At 36.9% G+C, this 22,508-nt stretch overlaps 1 protein-coding gene across 5 annotated transcripts in view; it reads right to left on the bottom strand.

Annotated features, from left to right (window-relative positions):
• The window catches only part of SEMA6A (semaphorin 6A), a 169,470-nt gene that overhangs the window by 5,766 nt on the left and 141,196 nt on the right, over positions 1 to 22,508 (bottom strand). For 3 of the 5 annotated variants that reach the window (XM_069962678.1, XM_069962679.1, XM_069962680.1), the window contains one exon: positions 12,506 to 17,546. The exons of the other annotated variants lie outside the window; for them this stretch is intronic. In XM_069962678.1, the coding sequence (XP_069818779.1) occupies positions 16,369 to 17,546 (1,178 nt within the window). In that variant the 3' untranslated portion in view covers positions 12,506 to 16,368. Of the gene's footprint in view, positions 1 to 12,505; positions 17,547 to 22,508 lie in introns of those variants that run through there. 5 annotated transcript variants of the gene reach the window in all.

Raw genomic sequence — 22,508 nt, 5'->3', positions numbered from 1 at the left:
CTTGGGCTATTCTGAGTTGGGAAAATCAAGATATATTCTTGGCAGTGACAGAAAATGGAGGAATAGGCAGATAACTGCTACAATACAATCCCACGGCCTGAGCCTAACCGGGTGATAAAAATTTAAGTACCAATGTTTATCTCTTCGGGAAAATTTTTTTTCCTGGTAATGACTGTACATTCGGATATTTTATGGCGAAAATGTTGATAGTTTTCCGTATACATATTTTCTATTATGCTCAAGGGCAATGACTCTCGATGCAGCTGGTAATAGATATTTTAGTTGTAATTGTTTTATTAGATCATATAAAGCGCCAAGCAAACTTTTTTTTTCACAGCTGTTGAACTTCCAACTGAAACATGGATGGGGAATCAAAACTCCCAGCTAATTCAATTAACCATTCTGTTAAATAAAGTAAAACTTTCTCATGAAATACTAAACAGATGGGTCGCTGATTTCTTCTCCAGCCCCAGAGCTCGACTATGTTGCTTTCAGGCCAAGGAGTTGATGTGGATGATTTGACATTACATTGATTTTTATATTTTCCAATTTCTCTGCTATTACCCTTCTGGATATGTTGACAGCCTACGTGGAGTAATGGGTATAAACAAACAAGAGATTGGTTGACAGAACAAAAGCCATGACCTGGATATTGATGGAATGTAATTAAATGCAGATGTGCTCTACTGTCATACTTCACATTGCCGGCAGATTACAATTTTTTTTTGCAGTCGGAAGGAGCTGGTATTTATTATTAGAAAAGATAGCGTGTTCTTTATTAGGTTGTGATAGAGTCGTCACTGCTGTCTGAGGTTGAATTGTTGAATTGTTTCTGTTTTTAGATACATCCTAAGTGCCAGAGCAGGTGGAAAGCTTGTGATCAACGTACCTTGGTGTCATGTGAGTATGACATTTTTCACACTTACTCACTCTTTTGCCTGTATTAATTTTCAGAAAGCACAAAAAGATAACCGTACATATTTTTTTTGTTTGTTTCAGGAGCATAATGAGAGAAATAAGATGTGTGGTCGAAGTAGAATACGTCTTATAAAAAGGATCAGCTCTCCGACAGCTATATTTAGTTGAGTAAAGATGAGCACGCATTTGTGAAGTTTAGGATTTGGAGAAGATTTCAAGCAGCACCTCAGGCCATTCTTGAGCTTGCCAAAACAGATTACATTGATGCAAGTATAAGGTCACTTAAGATAATTTAATGTTCGCAGTTCTGGGAAAATGGTCTACTAGTAAAGTCAAAATCCTTATTTTTTTTTTATCTTCTTTCACATGGCTGTAGAGTGAAACATACTGTTTTTAACCTTCAGTGAGATCTATGCCTCATAGACATTAGACTGTTGCAATATACTACTGTTTGTTTTGTTGCTCTTAATATACTATATACTGTCTGTACAGTATATACAAATAGTCTGCCTTTGAGTAGGTAAATAAATCTTTACAGGTTTATTTACCTTTACTGCTGTATAATTAATATATGGTACAATTTAGCGCCGGAGCTCCGATATTTTGGATTGCTTTCAGGACTTAGTTGCAGAATCTAAAAAAGTGTAAACATTTTTATTGTTTCATTGGGATCATGAAAAATGTTGGACATAAGCGGTCTGTTGCAACATGGTCTGCTGAACTTTATTTGGTCCATTTACCGCTGCGGAAGGGAATCTGCAATAAAGGCCTCAAATGGAGCCTACGGCACAGATGTGACCCTAGCCTTATGGGGGCTGTACTGTTTATTTACATGTAACATGCCATAGAAGAAGAATGCATATCTAACACAGAATGAGTACTGTAAATGTGCCCTACTGTGTTTTATGTCTTGTGCATTGATTAAGAACCTTTGAGAATCCTTCTTTATGGTCAAGGACTGTGCCTAATATGTATGCTGGTGGTTGTGAACATCTATAGAATATTTGAGTATATCTGACCTGGTTTTACGGGAAAGGGGATGGAATAGAGAATGGAAGCAAAAATTGAGGCAGCTTATTTTGGACCACCACTAAATAGAATTTGTAGGCTTAGTGCTAGTCCAAGAGAGGCATATCTATTGTGTATGGTCCATCCCATTTCTGAGCTGCGAGAGTACTGTGGGAGTGCTCCAAAGTATAGGCAAATTTATCAGCTTCCTGCCCTATTTTTTGTACTAGACCACAGATTCCTTGGCTCAGGGCATGTTACCAGCATTACTGCCTGCTCTTAGACACTTATAGCACAAGGTGTTAGGGACCCAAAATGGTCCCACCTGTGTCAGACTGCTAACAAAATGGCATTAAAAAGACCTTGGCTGCACTGCTCATAGCAGGATTTATTAAATTTTTATTTAATTTCAACTAAATTTAAAATGGATATTGTGTGGGGAAAGAACAAAAGGAGTCATTAGTATACACATGTGGAGCACAAAGGCAGGCATGTTGGGCCTAGAAGAGGCATAACGAATGTATCATGCATTACAGGGGCGACATTGGTGTCTATTGTCTAAAGAAATGCACCATTACTATATGGGGTCTAAAATAGAGCAGTTTTATTGTGTGGAGCCTGGATGGAGGCACAAACATTTTTTACTGTGTGTGGGGGCATTATTACTGTCTGGGCCACTACCTATCTGGCACTGTAGATTGCAGAAGTATCATCAAGCTGGTGCTGCAATAAGTCTTCATAGCAATCTGGGCCAGAAAAGGGAACACAAATAACTCAATTCTGAAGAAAAGGAAGAGCTAATGAAATTTCCTGAGTTCAGATGTTTCCATTAATTAAAAAATAAAAAAATGTAATATTTTTTTATGTTACCTGAATGTATAGACACTAACATTATTACAAATACTCAGGAGGAGAATCTATAAAACTGTTTTGCTGGGCCCAGTGGTGAGTTAAAATGGCTCTGACCCTAATGCTAACCAGACACCAGCCTGAAACATAAGGTTCTAACCAGCACCAGTAGTTGTGAGCATCAATGCATACAATGTCCTGCTGCTGACCTAGGTCAGAGTCCAAAACACCAGAGTATTCTGAGAGACTGAAAAAAATCAGACATAAAAGCAGCTCAGGCAAGATGGCTCTCATAATAATGTACTTAAACTCTGTACCCACAATCTGACCCCCCAAACCGCTTGTACGTTCAGATAGCTGCTTTTAATCAAAGATCTGTCCTGCGGTCCGTTTGGCAGGTGATGCAGTCATTGTCCTAAAAAACAACTTTTAAACTGGCAGCCCCATGCCCAATGGGCGTGGCCTAGATTGTGTTTGCATTAGGCTGGCACACCCTCTCTGTCCCTCCTCCCCATCATTAGAAATGCTCCTGGCAGATTGCCTCCTATTCATCAGCTGTGTAAATACTGAACATGGGCTGGATTGTTAAGCAGCTGTGCAATGTTCAGTACATATAATCACAGAAAAGTCCAGAAAGTGTAATCTGACTATATATGGAACCCTCAAAATAAACAATAATCACAGTTAGGATCCTATTAAAACTTAACCTTTATTATATACTAAATTTAAAAATATACTAACACCATAATGTGCGCAAAAAAACCCTCCACTATCACTTATTCGGACCCGAAGTCCACACGCCTATATATATACAGTAATAGCCTATATAGACGTCGGTCAATACAATATAATTAGTTCATAGACAGTATATAAATACGTTGATAAAAATGTCATGTAAACCATCTAAATAAAGTGCATACGTCCGTACATAGGCCAGTCAACAGAGGAGCAGATCCTTGTATGTGGATAGGTGGTAGGAGTAACAATCCCTATAGCTCCCTATAGGTGTACCACACTATCCCTGCTCGCTCAGGGTGTAGCGGGGTGATCGCCCTAGAAAGGGCGACCCCTGCCCCGTACTACCCCTAACGCCACTCACCCTATAGTATCCCTTTCTAGATACACTCCCACATTATGGTGTTAGTATATTTTTAAATTTAGTATATAATAAAGGTTAAGTTTTAATAGGATCCTAACTGTGATTATTGTGCAATGTTCAGACAGCAGTAAATGTTACAGTGGCATTCCTAATGATGAAGAAGGTGGGGAGGAGGGACGGAGGGGTGGTGCCAAGTTAGGGCACAGATACTCCTGTTTGGCACGGGCTGCAAGTTTAAAAGTTGTTTTTTAGGACAATAACTGCATCACCTGCCGAATGGACCCCAGGACAGATCTTGGATTAAAAGCAGCTATCCGAAGGTACAAGTGGTTTTGGGGGGGAAGGTCAGATTGTGGGTACAGAGGCGCTTTAAAAGGTAACTATCAGCAGAAAAGGATTATCTAACCTGGTGATATCTCCCTATAGCGCACAGGGCACTTAGGATGAAGGCAAGATTCTTACCTTTTAATGCCGTCATTATTATAAATTTAATCACTATGCTAATAAGAAACTTACCTTTATACTCAGGGCCCTGTGCACTATAAGGAGATATCAGCACTTTTGATACTTCTAAGCTGCTGATAGTCTCCCTTTAAGTGGAATGTCCCCAACAATTCTTTGTAGTCTATGTTCTCTCTAAACTATGTCGTTGACATTTTCCTATCACACTATTTACAGTAATGAGGTCATTTTTGCTTCTCTTCTGCTTGAATAAAGTTGTTGCTGCTGTCCAATCATAGCCCATGGATTAAACATCAAGCCAGTGATTCCTGTATATATTTTTTTCTAAAATTAGTGATCATGGCAGCATTATTTATTATGTGGTTTATGGGAACAGATTCAAAAGGCAGATAATAATCCAAGCTTCAAGGTTCATGTTTTATTTAGTCATTTCTTTGTATCAGTGAAATAAATATTGCAAACAATTCCACAATTCAACCTGTGAAAGTCATTCAGGCTTCAGCAGGAAGAAGTTATTGGGCGCAGTGAAACCATAGTGTAAAAATAATGATACACTGGAAGAAGAAAAGTACATTGTGCCGATACTGATGTCAGGAATGTTCTTGGTGGAAAACCACAGTTCTGGGTCACTTGGCTTGTACTTCACAGAATGTGATATATACATAATGGTCCCCCAAATTATAGGTTTGTAGCAAGTTAGCAACAATTTGAAAATATTCCAGTGCTATTACTTTCTCAGTTACAGTCCAAGCACAACTCCCTGTCTCTATGATCCCCCTCCTGGTGTAGACCCCTTTACTCCCTGTTTTTACTGTTCTTTTTTTGTATCCCATTGGTTATATGGTTTTTAATATAATTTCTTTTGTACTGTACTTTACTGGTATGATTTTGTTTATGCCCAAACAATCATAAAATATTTTTAAAATTTTAACATTATTTGGAGCTGTCTTCTGTCCCTATCAATCTAGGTTTTATTTATATGCATCTCTTACTCTGTGGGCATAGATTGGCATTTTGGATTTTGCCCATCTACTAGATCAAACAGTGATCTGTCACTTACAGTTATGTGTGAATATATCTCATTTGGTAGAACCTATTCTAACACAATGCCCGCTATGTGAGGCAGGAGTCTGGTGTATCTGTGAGTTGCAGGCTTTTAGTGATTGACAGCTTTCTAAATCTTAGGGGAACATTTATTGAGCCTTGTGAAAAAGAAGGGTGAAGTAGTTGTAGATGGCACTCAGATTACATTTTCATTTTTATTATGCTGCTTGAAAAATTACAAGCTGCAATCTGATTGGTTGCTATAGCTCCAGTATTTGCACATCAAAGTGGACAGTCACAAGTGGTCAAGTATGGGCATCTTACATCTCATAGATACAGTACATTAGATCCCTGCCTCATAGCTAGTATCAAACTTCTAGGATGAATAACATGTATGTTCTAAAAAAAAAAAACCCTTAAACATATTTGCACAAAAATGTTACCTCTGAAAAAAAGCATCAAAGTTGTACCCATAAGAGTGGGATATACTGCCAGGGGCTCAAAGCAGTGCTGTAAGCGGGCACTCACAACACAATTGTGCCCTCTAAGGCACAGATACAGTATATTTACACCATGTCCAAATCGGGTGCCAATGTATCTGTGCATGGACTGGCACAGTCCCGGAATGTTGTCAAAAAGTGACTATATTTGGGTCATTTCCAGCTTGTATACAATTTTTTTTACTCTTCTGCAATGTACATCCATCCGCCTTTATTTTTACTCAAATTTAAATATTGTGAAGGGTAACACACAGCTGCCGCTGCACTGTGATGTCTTTCATAAGGCAGGTGGGGCTACAGGAGTGGAGTGTCTTTCATAAGGCAGGTGGGGCTACAGGAGCGGAGGTTAAGACAAAAAAACAAAATTAACTTATCAGTCTGTGAATCGCTGAGTCTCCTGTGAAAGGGGTTAGAAATAGGTGGCCTCTTTCATCCAAAAACTGCATCACTCTTGTCCTCAGTATGCGTGGGGTATTGAAGTGAATGGTGCCACGCTGCAATACAACAAACAACCTGAGGACAGGGGTGGTGCCTTTTTTGTGTGTAAGCAGTTTTTTTGAACCCTGAATAACCCCTGCAAGCCATAGAAACAGAATAATGAACAGAGGGTGGTGGAGATGGTTTTTCTTCAGTTAACTTTTGAGCCACAAGTAGGAAAAAAAACAATACAATACAAGGGACTTTTCAAATGCCTTAACAACTAACAAAGACTATAGCCATGCATGGAGTTAGATGCTGGATGACACAAAATGTTGTTAAAAAGATGGATCATGTTTAAAATGGACAACCATACATAATACTGAATGCAAGTCTGCTCTCTGCAGAATAAAATAAATTTTAAAGATTTAAAGATAAAAGATAAATTCAGAGAATTTGCAGCTTGCAAGGCATTGTCACAGTTAATTACTATGGAACAGAAGAGACTGATCAAAGTGCATTAAGATACATATTTAATTCATCCATTATGCTACAGAAAATCCACACAAGAGTGATTGGATCTGATGGCAAGCAGATTCTAAGTGCTCTTAGTTCTAGTAAAGTATCAGCTGCTATCTCCCTCGGTACCACTTTAGATTGGAATTTGTGAAAAACTGGAACACCGTCCTAGATGTCTATTTCAATGATCTATGAGACAAATACAGTAAAGACAAGTGGCAATACTTGAAAGATTTCAGAGATAAACTTAGTACAAACATTGTAGTTCTGTGAAAATGTTACAGGAAAAATAGAGAATGGAAAATGAAGGTATCCAAGATCACCAAGATCACAAAATTAGATTGATTGATTTATTTTTATTTCTATATATTTATTTATTTTTACTTCATTTTTTTTATTGTTTTTGCAGTTCTGTAAAAATAAGTTTAAAATATTTAGAAAGACTGGCACAGAATGAAGAAGAATCATCTACCGAGTTACATGTTCCAATGTAATAATTCCTTACAGCTGGTGGTACTTCAGAAATTAACATTTTTCTGAATATAATATCTAAGTATCATGGACAGTCTTAGGCTATGCTCCCAAAGGGAATTTTGAGTTTTTACTGCACGGCCATCATTACCCATGGTCAGCACGTTATTTGGCTCTAAAGTGCAAGCCGCCCAAAAATACAGCTGTCATTTTTACTTAGAACATAACCTTAAAGGATTGGAATGGGATTCTTCACCATAGGAACAGTGATACTATGGAACTGTCTGTAAAGAAGAAGGTCGGGGGGGGGGGGGGGGGGGTAAAGGTCGTGGTTAACTCACTAAGAGTTTAAAAGGGGCCTGAATACTGTACATTTCTGGAGTGTAACAATGTTGCAGGTTAAAGTCAATAGACAACTTAAATATGTTAAAGGGTTAAATAATGTTCAGGAGAGAAATTACTTTACTGAAAGAGTAGTAGATGCTTGCAACAAACTTCCAGCAGATGTGGTTGGTAAATCTACAGTAACTGATTATACACAGTGGATTTTGGCCAATTTTTGTTGTTTCCTCCTCTCTTTCTAAGAGCCAAAGCAATCTCCCTAGAGGACTATTACATGCAATCATTAAATTGCACACACTGTTCAGTGATATGCCATTGCATAGCACTAACCGATGTTATTAAAGCTCAGCACGAAGAGTCTGCCTGAGGCAGACTCTATGACCAGACTGCCGATCGGACTGCACGGTTAGACCTCTAGAAGTCAGGGGAAATTATTGGGACCCTCGCAGTTACACTGATTGTCCACTGACAGGAGCTATCATTGACACTTAAATGCAGTATTCGGCTGCATTTAAGGTGTTATTAAGGGGCGGGAGCACAATCATTGTTGTCTGTCATTAACAGTGAGGACCCGGCTGCTGATAGCAGCTAGTCCTCACCCTCTATGAAGCGAGCTTAGGTCCTGAGCTTGCTTCATACAGCTCCTGGAATTTATGATGTAAATGAATGCCATGTACTGTATCCCTAAATGACAGACTTCTATGTCATACATTTATCTCATATGTGGGGAAGGGGTTAAATATGCCTGGGATAAACATATATCTATCCTAGGATAATAAGAAATGAAATAACAAAAAAGGCAGACTAGATGTTTTTATTCTTTCAACAATCTTCTATGTTTCTAATAAATTATAAAAAGGATCGGTGATCCAGAGATTTATTCCGAATTCCATTTGGGAAGATATTTATCTCTGGAAAATTGGTTTCTAACTCACAGGGTTTTTTACCTTCTTTAAAAATTATCTTACTAGACAAAATAGCATCTGATTTGTTCTTGAATTGAAATAAGGAAGAGTAGGGGCTGTTCTTATCAATAGCGATGATTATGGGTATGGAAGATAGGAAAGCACTCATTGGTATTTTTTCACTACCTTTTTGGAGAGGGAATGCATATGTTTATATTGCTTCCTGGTCAATATCTGAAATTTGGGGCCCAGTGGCAGCACTGGAGGGGACCCACAAGCTTGGGATATTTCTACAATGTCTTTATAAAAAATAGCACTATACATTTCAGTAAAAATAACACAAATGGCACTGACAGCCTCTTGACCTTGATCAGTAGACATCTGTTATTCTTATTAGTAACCAATAAAGAAGACAAATTATTAAAAAAAATATATAAAAAAGATAGCAAAGTTAAATTGGATACCTCCTGGTAAAAGGTGAGAGTAACATTATAAAAACCCTTACTGTGGACTGCAAATAAAGTATTTATATACTGTATTTATTGCCACCAAAGGCCCACTTAGCCGAAGCGTTATTGGCTGTAATCTACACAGGTCCATAGTGTATAGTTTACAGTGGCTTTTGTTTCCCATTTCTGGAATGCAGTTTGACCATACTGTATCTCATCTGCAACGAATATCTTGTCAAAGTATGTATGGTTTCTGATTTTTATACAGAATCCAAGTAAAAAGGAGCTGATTTTTTTCTAAGAGAACTCACACTTTTTAACTCTTTGCAGCATTTATAGTAGGCCTTTTATAATAGCTTGACATAACTACACAAACACTTTCAATGTTCAGTGTATATATATTCAGCAGTAATAACATGTTCCAACAGTAAAACTGCTGACAGGTGAAATGAATTACATTGGCTACCTTATGACAATGGAACCTGTGAAGTGGTGGGATACATTAACCAACAACTGCATATTTAGATCTAGTTGATGTTTCGGAAGCACAAGAAATGGCAAGAATAAAAACCAGATTGACCTTGATAAGGTACAAATTGTAAAGGCTAGATGACTGGGACAGCACATCTACCTGCCAAGAAGGTCTATTGACAACCATGAACTGAAGACTACCTTTACCACCCCCTGCCGAATGGACAGAGATCGCTCACCAACACCACCCCTAAAATGCTAGTTAGGTTTATTTTATTTTTCACTGCCTCTGTATCCACTACAACTGAAACAACTAAACACATTTTGGTTTGTTTAGCTTATGTCCTAGGTTCTTTAAACTTCATCCGGGGAACAAGCCATGTCTCACGTGTATACTCATACTATTCTCAGGCTTTTTCTTTAGGAAGTCTAGCACAGTATAAAAGCACTAGGGGTAATTAATTCTTCAAGTAAGGGTTTACATAATTATTCTGCTTCATTTTAGTGCCTTATATTTTCTGCGCAACCAATGTCAATGTATTTTACTGGAATTTCAATGTTAAAGGAGAAGTCTAGAGATTTTTTTTTTTTTTTTTTAGAATCAGCAGGGGCAGGGGTGAAAATGAAAGGTAGCACCTGCTTACCTTTCACTGTACCTGCAAATCACTGTGCCAGAAGGTACGGGACCTCTGACGGAAGCCATTTTCCCCCAAGTCTATTACTAAAAATAAATAAAACAAATACATATGGTTTCCTAGCACACATCCATTATTATGGTAGTTATAACACAGGTTTCAGCTGGAATACTATATCAGCACTAGTAGAGATGAGATCATAGTTATGATCAAATTAAGGCCTGGAAAAGGCGCAATGTGATTAGCAGTGTAAGATCACTTAAGACGTTCCCCATCATATAATTCATAGCATGTGTAAGTACATTACAGAGCAAGGAACTACTTTTCAAGTGCTGACCTGCACTGTTGGCAGTCATTGGAGAGGCAGCCATTCCCTAGCTATACTATGAGAAACAAATATGCACATTGCATAATTTTATATTTGTATATTATTATATGTTATTACTCACAGTGATAAAAGGTTTTCATCACATCCTGTTGAGCATCATATTTTATACAGTCAAATGAAGCCACTGTAACAAGTAGCAATAAACACTACAACACACCTGTCATTTGACTGTCAAATATGATATGTCTTAAATGGCACCTGTCATTTCTAAGTCTATAAATACCTTTTTCTAATCCATTTTAACTATATCTATTATGTATTTAATATATATTCTGATAAGAGACACAATATGTATATGCATTTTTGTAAATAGATGAAAAGCTGACCCTAGGGGCAGGCCTAAGCTCTCAAAATGCAATAATATGGGGCCAAAAAGTGCATGGTGCAAGCGAACCTGCCGAAGTTCGGGTTTGTATGAACCTAAACTCTCGGCTTCTGACTGCCGCTGTCTACCCCTTCCTTGGAGAGGGTGGATACAGCCGGAGGACCGCCTGGAAAACTGGGATACAGCCTATGGCTATGGCTGTATCCCAGTTTTCCAGGCGGTCCACCGGCTGTATCCACTCTCTCCACGGAGCGGGTAGATAGCGGGAATCAGAAGCAGAGAGTTCAGGTTCATACAAACCCGAACCTCGGCAGGTTCGCTCATCTCTACTCGTAACCTTGTACACTTGTCAGCATTTCAACAATAAGTGGGGAAACCCATGATTTTATATCAGCTTCAGGCTTCCTTTCATGTGTAGGTGTGATTGTCCCACCTGTATCCTTATCATATGTCTCCCCCATCAAAACACCTGCCTAGAGTCTAGCAGCATGATGTACAAGACTTGAACTTCATTATTGTCATGCTGAAACCGCCAACCAATCACACAGTATAGAACTTGAATAATTCCCAACTAGGGCTCTTTTTTCCTACTCCTCCAAAGAAACACTTAGGGCCCTATTCCACCGGACGATTATCGTTCAGATTATCGTTAAATCGTTCGAATCTAAACGATAATCGTTCGGTTGAAATGCAGTAACGATTAACGACCGAACGACAAATCGTTGATCGCTTTATAAGACCTGGACCTATTTTTATCGTTGCTCGTTCGCAAAACGTTCGCAAATCGTTTGCATTGAATAAGACATCGTTCGGTCGTTTGCAATAGATACGAACGCAATAGCGAAGAAATACGGAAGAAGAAACGATCGCAATTACGATCATAAGTAACGATTATCGTTCCATGGAAATGAGTGAACGTTTTCAGGTCTTTCGCAATAGCGGTCGTTTGAGATCGTTAATCGTTAACGATTATGCTAACGATAATCGTCCAGTGGAATAGGGCCCTTACAGTACATTTGCAGCACTGCACAAATTCTAGTAACATTTTACGTACTTCACTCCTCAGACTGGCATTAGATACAAATAATTTTTTTGCAAAAAACAGGAACACTCCCATTCTCAGGTTGTGTGTGGGTATTCACTTCATTGGTACTGAGCTGCAAAACCACACCAGAGGAAAAGAGTGGTGCTATTTCTGCAAGAAAGCAGCCATGTTTTTCTAAACCTGGAAAACCTCTTTAAGCAAATGAGAATAGCTTATTTTTTAGGACAATAACAGCGACAACCCCTTTAATGGTTCTTTACATGCAAGTAAGTTGATAGGCTCCTTTATCTACAGGATGTACATATACAGTATAGTATGTACTCACTAATCCACTAATCAGCAATGAAGAAAGAACATTATGAAGAATGTAGTCCTTGATCAGCTATGAAGAAAGAATTGCTTGTCCGGTTCATTACCCATTTATCTAAATGCTAAAATTGGGAATACACTTTATAATGGTGTTTTTTTGTTTGTTTCTAGAACAAACAGATGTTAAGTATGCTCATAATCAAGCATACTACAACTATATAGCGTTAAAGGCCGGGGGGTGGGGGGGGTTAATCAAACAACTAAACCAATATCCTCTCTCTGTTCATAATATTCATCTCCAATTTCTATGGACACTAATTTAACAGATTACACATAAGCCACAACCGAATTTAGAACAGTCTTTTTATTACCTTATGTAATAAAGATTTTTTTTTCAATTTTTGTACAACATACATTAATTTGTGTATCGGATGTTAAGGGATATGAAGATGGAGAAAAAATTTGGTGACATCACAATATCTTACAACAATACACAATTAGGAGTCTGAATTTGTTCAATCTCTCAGTGTATAGCAAGGGTGGATAGCAAAGGCACACGTAGGTTTATGTAAAACAGAATAAAACCTGATTAAAGTAAATATAAAGATATAGCAAAGGAAAAAATAGCCACTTGTGTAAAAAATGTACGTTCAATGTTTTCATCAATATAAACTTCACCAAATATAAGTTCTCTGAAAAGTGGTAACTTCGTTATTTGGTAAATTTCATTACTTTGTAGTAAACAAAATAACTTTCATTTAAGTATAACTTTTTATGTACTTTTTCTTGCCTATATAAATCTACATGTAAATTAAGTATTTCTTTTTAGTGTACTTTAATGTTCCTCATCACTTCTTTCCTGAAATGCATTGTGATCAACTTTATTCATACAAATAGTCATCTAGGCCTTAAAGGGAATGCTTACCCTTAAAATCTATTTTGATTTAAGGTCCAACACATTTTTTGCTGATACATTTATATTGCTGCTCCAAACCCTCTGCAAGACATAGTTAAAGGAATCTCTTTAATGTTGCCTGAAAAATAAATCATTGGGGTGGTCTCTGGCAGCTTCTCCCCATCCCACTGACTTTGACTAATTGATTTGTCTCCATTTTCATATAAGGAGGGATCTATCAATAAAGGCTGGTGGGAAGGGGAAAAGCTGCCAGAGGCTACCCTGATGACTCTTGGTAACAGGCAACTCAGGCAACATGAAAGTAATGACATTTCTGGGAAAACAAATTAGCAAATTTTTAGGCTTTATACATTGAATTCAGAATTTTAGCAAGAAAGTTATTAGTATATAATGTTGATAATGTTGGGCCTTAAAAATGATGGGGTAATATAATGGGGATTCCTTTTAAAGTTTCCATTGAATCAGCACCAAAGCCCCCTAACATTAAGGATTGGGTGGGGGGTCCCAGATATTGGACCCCCACTGATCATAAAGCAATGCCCTAACCTAGCAATCTGCCATCACTTGAGATGGGAAATAGCCCTTTAAACAGGCGGCTGATAATATTTGAGGTTTGACTTGTTCACCTTATTTGTGATTTTGGGGTAGATCTCTACAGCCCTCTACAGGGAAATGCACATCTACTTTCTCTAGCACATACGTTTTTTAATACAACTATTCCTCAAGCAATGTATTAAGTTTTCAAAATGTAAGCCTATCCTATCCTATATACACATACAGTATTATCACATTCTGATTCTTTAATATTTCATAAGAAACAATGATGTTATCCATTTATTACAGTAATTGCTACCTTCTTCTACATTATCACATTAATTTGGCTCTTCCTTGCTCATTATACATCTTCCCTAATGCTTGTAGCGTGCATAAAGATGAACCCCTCCTAAAGTAGCTGGGTAGATGAATTGCCTAGGAATAGAAATCTCTCTCTGACACACTGAGAATCATCAGTTACATATTCCATTAGTTAAACAGAAATAAATAGCAGTAAAGTGAACAACATGCTAAAAACAATGGTAAATGCAAACAGAGTCATATCAACCTGATGGACATACAAGACTTAGAATCTCAGAGAACAGAAAAGTACACAGAGTTAATCAACAGACAGAAAATGGAATGATATGCAACCACCCTTGTTATTCACAATCTTCTAAACCATCTTGATTTTCTAAAAATCACACCCTAATGGGTCTTACAATAACTCATTTTAGTCAATGAAAAAATTAAAATCAGAAAAACTGGTATAAAAGTCAACAGAAAAAGCGTTTGAAAAAAACAAAACAAAAACCCACAAGGTCTTAATAGAATGATGATGTTAAAGTATTTTAATATACCCATAAACTAAGCAAAGGGGGGAAAAATATCACCAAATGGGATTTTTTTCCATGTAATGTCCTTCAGGTTTACCCTATTCTATCAGTATTCAATTACAGCAGGAGCCAGCCTGCATTAAACTAACTTCATTTCAGACTGTACATATATATACTGTGAGTGTGGTTAGGACAGTTGTTACGGAAGGCAGCTAGTCACATTCCGCATTACATCCAGTGTGCACACCAGACATAAAGACAGTACATTAGTTGATGCATATCCTCACCATACTGAAATGATATGATCGTGTAGAAGAGAGAAGATTAGGAAAAGAAAATGTCACCCACAACAGTCGACATACTGTTTGCATGACACAAGGGTGGACCGAGGACAAAATTGGCACATCCAGAATGATCACATAAATTACCGGGTGCAGTGTTGTTCGAGGGATGATGGAGTTTTGTATTACCGCTACATTCTTCTCCAAGCTACTATGTTATAACCTCCAAGATACCCAGCAGGCACTGCAAGCACTGGTCAGGAAAAGAGGGGGTATGGGTAAATAAATATCTGTAACTATATGTCAGGAGAAGGCTTAGGAACTACAAATCACAAGTACACAAAACTCAGGGTGTAAGGCACAAATTTACATGTGGAAGAGAAGGTTATTCACAGATAAAGTCTTCCCATAAACAACCTGTGAGATCAGTCTTTGTATGGTCTAAAAGCTGGCAGATTACTCAAGTTCGCACCATTGGTGGATTTCAGTTGTTGACTTACATGCAACATGAAATAGGATGGCACAACACAAAATAGTGCCTTCACAGAAAATAGTCACTACTGACAAGGCAATGTTGACAGCAATGGTATATGCAGAGAAGTGCAAGATAAGTAACAAGAAGGATTTTACAGTTCCTACTTGAAGTCAAATTAAAATGAGATCCTGGCTTGTAAAAAAAAAAAAAAAATAGAAATAAAAATCAAAGGCCCAGCCAGTGATTTCTTCCAACAAATGAAAAATAAATATTCCCCTTTAAATCCTGTCCAATCTGAAAAGTCACAAACCCCTTGCCGGATCTGAAAGAGTTACTTTTTTTTAATGGTTTGTTGTTTAAAGAATGATGATGAAAAAGGAAGGAATGAAAAATGGAGAGTAAAATATAATCCAAACACAAATTTTAGAATGCCAGCTCAAAATGATTTCCTCTGACAGTTTATTGGAAAAAAATAATAATAATAAAATAACTCAACTACTCCAGTTAGCAGTATCATGTTAAATAAGAATCATAAGTTCATTGTAATTTATTTCTTTATTTTTGTCCACAAAGCTGCTCAGAAGGTGATTTGCAGGACAGTCATTTCCTTAGGAAAGACAAAATGAACAATAAATAATTGAAGTTACTATTGTTAACTGGTCACATGTTATTCAATAAAGAGAAGAGTAGCAGAGATCGAGAGTAGCCGTGCCCAGTTCGTCGTCCATCTGCTAATCAAGCGGCTGTAACACTGATGGGCATTTCACAGTATCTGTCTGTAGTAAACGTCCGCCAATCTTAAGTATGAGTTAGATCATCTGAAGTCATGCGTCTAGTTCTCCTTCTTGTTGTCTGTTACTCTTCGAATCCAAGAGGAATTTCAGGAGGTAACGTTCAACATTCAACTTTGTGCTTTTGGCTCATGAGATGTGATGTTCTGGGATAAAGTTATTAATAGTGAAAACTGTTTAGATTGTGTGCAAGTCCTGCAGTTGCAAACATAAACCATACATCACAGAATTTCATAAGAAAATATCTCACTTTCCTTTCCAAAGAGTCCTTAGCTTAACAATAGCCTTCTTGGAAACTGAAATTTTTTGATGAAGTTTGCAGTACACTGGCTCATAATGGCAATTTCTTTTCAGCTGGTATTCCAACTTCCGGCTCCAATTATGTACATGCATCATTGGGCATAATAGATGATGAAAATGAAGGTTTGGGTGGTACGTCTGGCTTTAAGGAGGGAGTACGTTTTACACCTGACCTGGGCAGTGAGTTATATGCATTGATACTAGGCTGCCTAGTAAGAGTCACTGTCTGCCCTTGAGCAGCATTGAAATGTATAGAGTCTACTCTTTGTGGAGCAGGAGGAGGGTTGTCCCCTCTACCAAAACTCTGATGTCTGGAGAGATGAGATGAATTTGATGAATTAGTATTGTTTCGTTTGAGGGTTGACGACTGGTGAGTTCTTGTGAGTGAGTTTGTAGGATAGTTTCTCTTGTATTCCACACTGTATGCTGAAGCATGCATGTCAATGCGCTTGCCCATTCCATTTTGTGACATTGAAGAACTTGGAGGACCTAAGGATGCCTCCCTTTGTGGTACTTTTGGAGGTATGCTATCTAAACTGTCCACCAAGTTGACACCATGGTTAGGACTTTTACTGGCGAGATGTTCTTTAATTGTTTTGTACTCTAGTGTGGAGTTCTGGTTTTCGATAGAGATTTGTGCCACTTCAGTAAGTTTTGGCTGGTCTACATAATCATGTTGGTAGCCCTGCTGTGTTATCGGCAGTACTACTACACTTGGAATGTGGCTGGGTGATGCACGAAGAGGCAAATCAGTGGGTATAACAGGTGACGGCATGTGTATGTCTTTTGTACAAGCATTGATAATGTTTTGGTTTCTTTCCCAGTCCCTGCTACCCCTACTAGGCTTTCTCTTCTGTTGCAAAGTTGGTGTAGACTCTGGAGTTGGTAATGCTGCCAAATCAAGGTGATGTTGTTCAGCTTTTATTAACATCTTAGCAGTTGTACTTGGAGTGGCAAGTTTTCCATTGTGCATTAATGGTGTCAGGATAGCCTCCGGCTTAGGCTCTTTGCCCTGACCGTCACCGAAGAGTCCACTTAACTTGGTAACACTTGCCATTGATCCTCTTCGTGAGTGACTCAGGTCTTTGTCCTTCCTCTGGACCACATCCACATCTCTCCTGCGATGGTCACAGATACAATATACAATAATTCCAGAGAAGACAGCACCCATGACAAAGGCTAGAATTACAGCAATGGCCAAGAGTGTGACAGGAACAAGTTGATCATGACCTTTCAGATAGCTTTCCCGAATGATTCCTGCAAAAAATGCAAACAAAAAGGGTTTACTGAGTAAATTATAACATTGACCATGTTTATTTTAGTCTACAAAGTGCTTACAAGTAATACATTTTTTTACAATGTATTTTAATATAAATACACCAATATGATCTGCAATGTACAATATTTCCTTTTATCATATATTAAATATTAGGTCAACAATGGTAAGGCCCAATATTCAATTCATATTATAACCTTTATTGGTAATCATGAAAAATACAGTGCAATTACACATATGTCTTCCAATCATCTAGACAGCAGAGAAAATTAATGTGTCATATTGTCATGTTTCATTAACTAAAGAAAAAATAACATATACTATTCCAAGTGCCATAACAGTGACCTGGGGAGAATTTCATGTACTAAATTTAATCCTGACAGCATTGTAATTAATGTAATGAATTATGTGCAGTATACACATTGTCATACATTGTCAAAATTATCATTTATGTCAGAACTAGTGCACAGTTTATAGTGGGATACATCTAAGTGAATTATGTTGTACGTGAATAAAAAAAACCCTGATGGGAATACATAGCTGTATTGTTACTGTATATAAGATATAAATGTAAAGTAAGTATAAACTATAAACACAAAACACACTTTCTTATAAAAAATAATTTAACATACATTAAAAGGAGCCTTTCACTTTGTTCTATGTGTGGAAGTTATCTTATAGAGCAGGAGGAGCTCAGCATTTTTTTTTTAATAGGAAAACATTCAATATAATATATACTATAATTTTAAATCCCAGCTTATTCTGGGCTTAGGAGTCCAGTGAACGGTCCCACTAAATGATTGATAGCATTAACTCTATTAGCCTGCTACCAATAAATCCACTCTCTGGACCCCTAAGTATAGAAAGGAGTCTGAAGAGCAGTTTTATCAGTCTGACAGCTATCTCTTTATTCAGAGTCCTACAAGAAACACTGTCAATCATCAAAATCTGACCACCCACTGGGCCGCTAAGAAAGAACATAAAAACAAATGAAAAAAGTTAAACTGGATATTTTCCCACAAAATATTATATCAATATGCCCACCTCCTCCTGCTTTAAAACAAGATTTGACACCATGTTCAACATGGCAGGTTTCCTTTAAGTAAACATAGATCACTGTAATTACTAAGCAACACTAGAGATCACACTAAGGTCATGTACTTTTCCCTTCAAATATTCTTATGAGTTGAAAAGTAAACAGCTCAGTGGTAGTTATAAGATAACAATGTCACCGGAACTAATAAAATCAAATACCTAACCTTATAATTTGTAGGGTTATAACTAGTGTAATATTATGAATCATGAAATGTTTGTGTCACAATGCCATCCTGTCATCCCTTTTTTTTTTTTTTTTTTGGGGGGGGTGGGGGGGGGGTTATTGCTAAGTATAGGTATAAATTGTACTTCTATGCTATTTCATACATAAGTACATTTGTTGAAAAAAAAAGCCATTTCCTACTTGCTATTATAGGAGTATAAGTGAGATATGTACATATAACAATAAGGAAAGAAAAATGTCTTAAAAAGTTTTTAACTAATATGAATTATAGTAAATAATGAAAAATGTCCACCTACTGGGATTTAAATAACAGGCTTAACAAAACAACAATTAAATAATTTTTTTTATTTTAATGCTATCTTGGAGTGTGCATTTTGTAAATTATGGTGTTTCATAGAATTTATCACTGGATAACTATATCTAGGGATTGGGTTACAGACAGTAATGTAGTGGATGTCCTGACGACGTTGGAATGTATATGTAGTCACATTTTACTAGAATGATAAAACAGGAAGAGGGCAAATCAAGCTGTACATATAAAAAAAAATATACTTTGTTGTGTGGTCAGATCTTATGGATCCAATCACTATGTCTACAGGTAGTCATTGTCAACACCATCCCAAATTTTTGGCTGGATCATAATGGTCATAACATACTACAAACCTAGAATAACATAAAACATGTGAGTCTTTTCACCTATGGAATGGAAGTTAGATTTCCTATAGTAAAGATTTTTCTTAGGACCAAAACTACCAAAGAAATATCTTTTGTAGAAGTAGCTAATGCACCTACACATTTGGTTGATGCCTAACTTTTTAGGTTGCCCTATATTTATTTTATTGAAAGTTCTAATTGCCTAGTGAATAAAAAAAATATGAGTTTTAAATGGTCTAGGCAGCTCCTAAGGTTCAAAGTAATGTGTTCACCCATGATCCAGATCAGGATTATTGCTTTTCAAATAGTAAATGGTGCAGGGCTGTGACAATCTTTTCTTTCTACTAGTCAAATACTAAAACATTGGAACATCCTAGTTAAGAATTAAAATTATGCATTCCAATTTTCTAATTGTTATATAGGATATTATTCATGAACGATGAGGTCACTATATGATGTCACTATAGTCGAGAGTTTACACTTACAGCAAATCTGTCTATAAAACACAAAATTTGGTAAAATATTTTCAAAGTGACTAGCCTCCTGCATCTTAGCTATGTTAAATTTTGTTACAAAATTTTATAGTTAAGTGCTAAATAAACCTAAAATACAAGTTTATCCTCTTACTTATGCCATTCACAAACATTGTTAATTTAATCAAATTATTTATCATGTATGTAACCCGATTCACTTCACAGTAAGCTATAGACCCCTTTTGTTAAAATTCTATAGGTCTTCTTGAACTGACCCATTTTTTTTTTATGCACACAAATGAATATAATCTATCATATAAGACTATCTGTGTTTGTGAATGGTATTAGTAGCAGTTTTATGTGAACAACTTGTATTTTAGATTTACCAAATCTAAAATTGTCCGGATGTAAAAGGTATAAAATTATAAAAAACAAAATGAAAACATTTACAGTAAAATAATAAAGTTTTCTTGTAGTACCCACCTAATGTTTCTGTGTTAGCGTTATTTGTGTGTACGGTGGTATCACCAGTCTCCCTTTTCTCTATGGGAAGTAGTAAAGGAACAATGGAGCCGTAAGAGTCTACAAGTCATATCCTGTAGACTCCTTTTCACATTTGCGTTTAGAACAATGCAAACAATCTGCATTTTGTAAAGAAATTGTTCACGCGAACGTTTCAAGCAAAAAAGTTTCACGCTGTAGATAATGTGACAGTTAAAACGAATGCTTAACGATAAAACGCACCAATGGATAAAATTGAGCGGGTGCCTTTAATTAGGTTGAAAAAGTTGAAGCTAGGGATAGTTCTAGAGATAGAAAAATAAGAAATGGAAGATTGAAAAGGTTGGTGAAACTAGAGAGGATTAACTTTTATTTGTGACCAGGAGTCCATCATTTTGAAATGTATAAAAGACACCCAAATACAAACAGAATCATATTTTTATTATACTTTGGGAAAACATCTGGGTGTGGCCTAAAATGGCTAAATGGTAGCATAACTATGAGATGTGTACTCCTATGCGAGAAACACAGAGAATAAAAATTGCAATTTTTTTTTAAAATTATTTTTGCCAAAAAAAAAAAAAAGACCAGAACACTAAATAATTATTCAAATGCTCAAGGAGGTTCATTTGCTGAAGAATACAAAAACAAGGTATTTGATAAAAAATAAACTAATTGTTGTACAACATAGGCCTAACTTTAATTTCAGCACAGCACTTTACATCGGTGACTGCTGTTATTCTGTGCTGTTGCAGTGGAATAACACAGCTAGTGAGAAAATAAAATAAAATCTGTTCTAAGCCAAGAAAAGTCTTAAAAGTTCATCTGCTCCATGATATGTCACAGTTGGATGGCCCTTGAGCTTCACTAACCCTTAAAGGGGTTCTCCACCACTTAATTTTTTTAAATATATTTCTGTCCCTATATGATAAAAAACATCTTATCCTTACTTCTCCGTCCTCCCCCCAGTGTCCTCCTGCCATGTCTCCAGATATTCCCCTGACCAGGTCCATCTCTTCTGCAGACAGACTCTTTTCAGGGGCGACAGCCTGCTCAGCCAGTCACTGGCCCCAGTGATACCCAGTCAGTGATTGGCTTAGCGTGCAGTTACTGCTGACAAGGGTTCATCTCAGAGTGGTGGCATCTGTGGTCAGTGGGGAACCCAGGAAAACTGCAGAAGGATGCGTCACGAGGTAAGGATAAGATGTTTGTTATCTTTATTATAAACAGTAACAAAAAAAAGAGTTTTTGAGTGCCGGATAACCACTTTATGATTTAATGTATTGTACTATACACAATCATGAATTAAATTACTAGTCATGTATGCTGCTTTTTATTTACCCCCGATGTGTCCTAAGCTCTTTACTCCAAAAAAAAAAACACTAATAGGCTATGATCACACAACGTCAAAAATATTAAACAGGCAGCCGATTTTCATATTATAAAAAACTTCCGTTTTTGCCGCAATTTAACTGACTGCAATGGCAATGCATTGAAGTCAATGGGAAGACGGACGTCTAATGCAGTGTATTGAATAAGGGACATTTTTGCTGAGGACGTCAAAATAATGAACATTATTAATATTTTCGAACGTCTTTTGCAAACAGCGGATGTTTTTTTATTAGTAGTTCACACACAGTTTTTCTTTTGTCACTGTTCTTTCTCCGTTTTTACTATTAAATTCAATGGACTTTTCAGTTAAGCCACACTCAAAGTCCAGTTAGTAATCCCAAAGTAGAATAATGTACAAACACCAGTCATTGCACTAAGGGGAGGCAAGGCTGCTAAATGACATCCGTTATTTAGACTCAAAATGACGGACGCCATTTTAAACGGAGCTGAAAAAACATTGTGTGAACATAGCCATATATTGACAAAATAAATTCAAAGAACAAAGAAAAGCCTCAGCACTTGTATGGATTTTTGTATGGATTGATCTTGTCAGTCAAGGACCTGTCAAAATTGTATTCTATTCTATTGATTTGGCAAGTTATGCTGTTCATGATGGATGTGTCAGTCACTACACAGCATAGATA

This window comes from Dendropsophus ebraccatus, chromosome 3 (assembly GCF_027789765.1).
Source record: "Dendropsophus ebraccatus isolate aDenEbr1 chromosome 3, aDenEbr1.pat, whole genome shotgun sequence".
Classification (NCBI taxonomy): Eukaryota; Metazoa; Chordata; class Amphibia; order Anura; family Hylidae; genus Dendropsophus; species Dendropsophus ebraccatus.
This window is presented reverse-complemented; position numbering and strand designations above follow the sequence as displayed.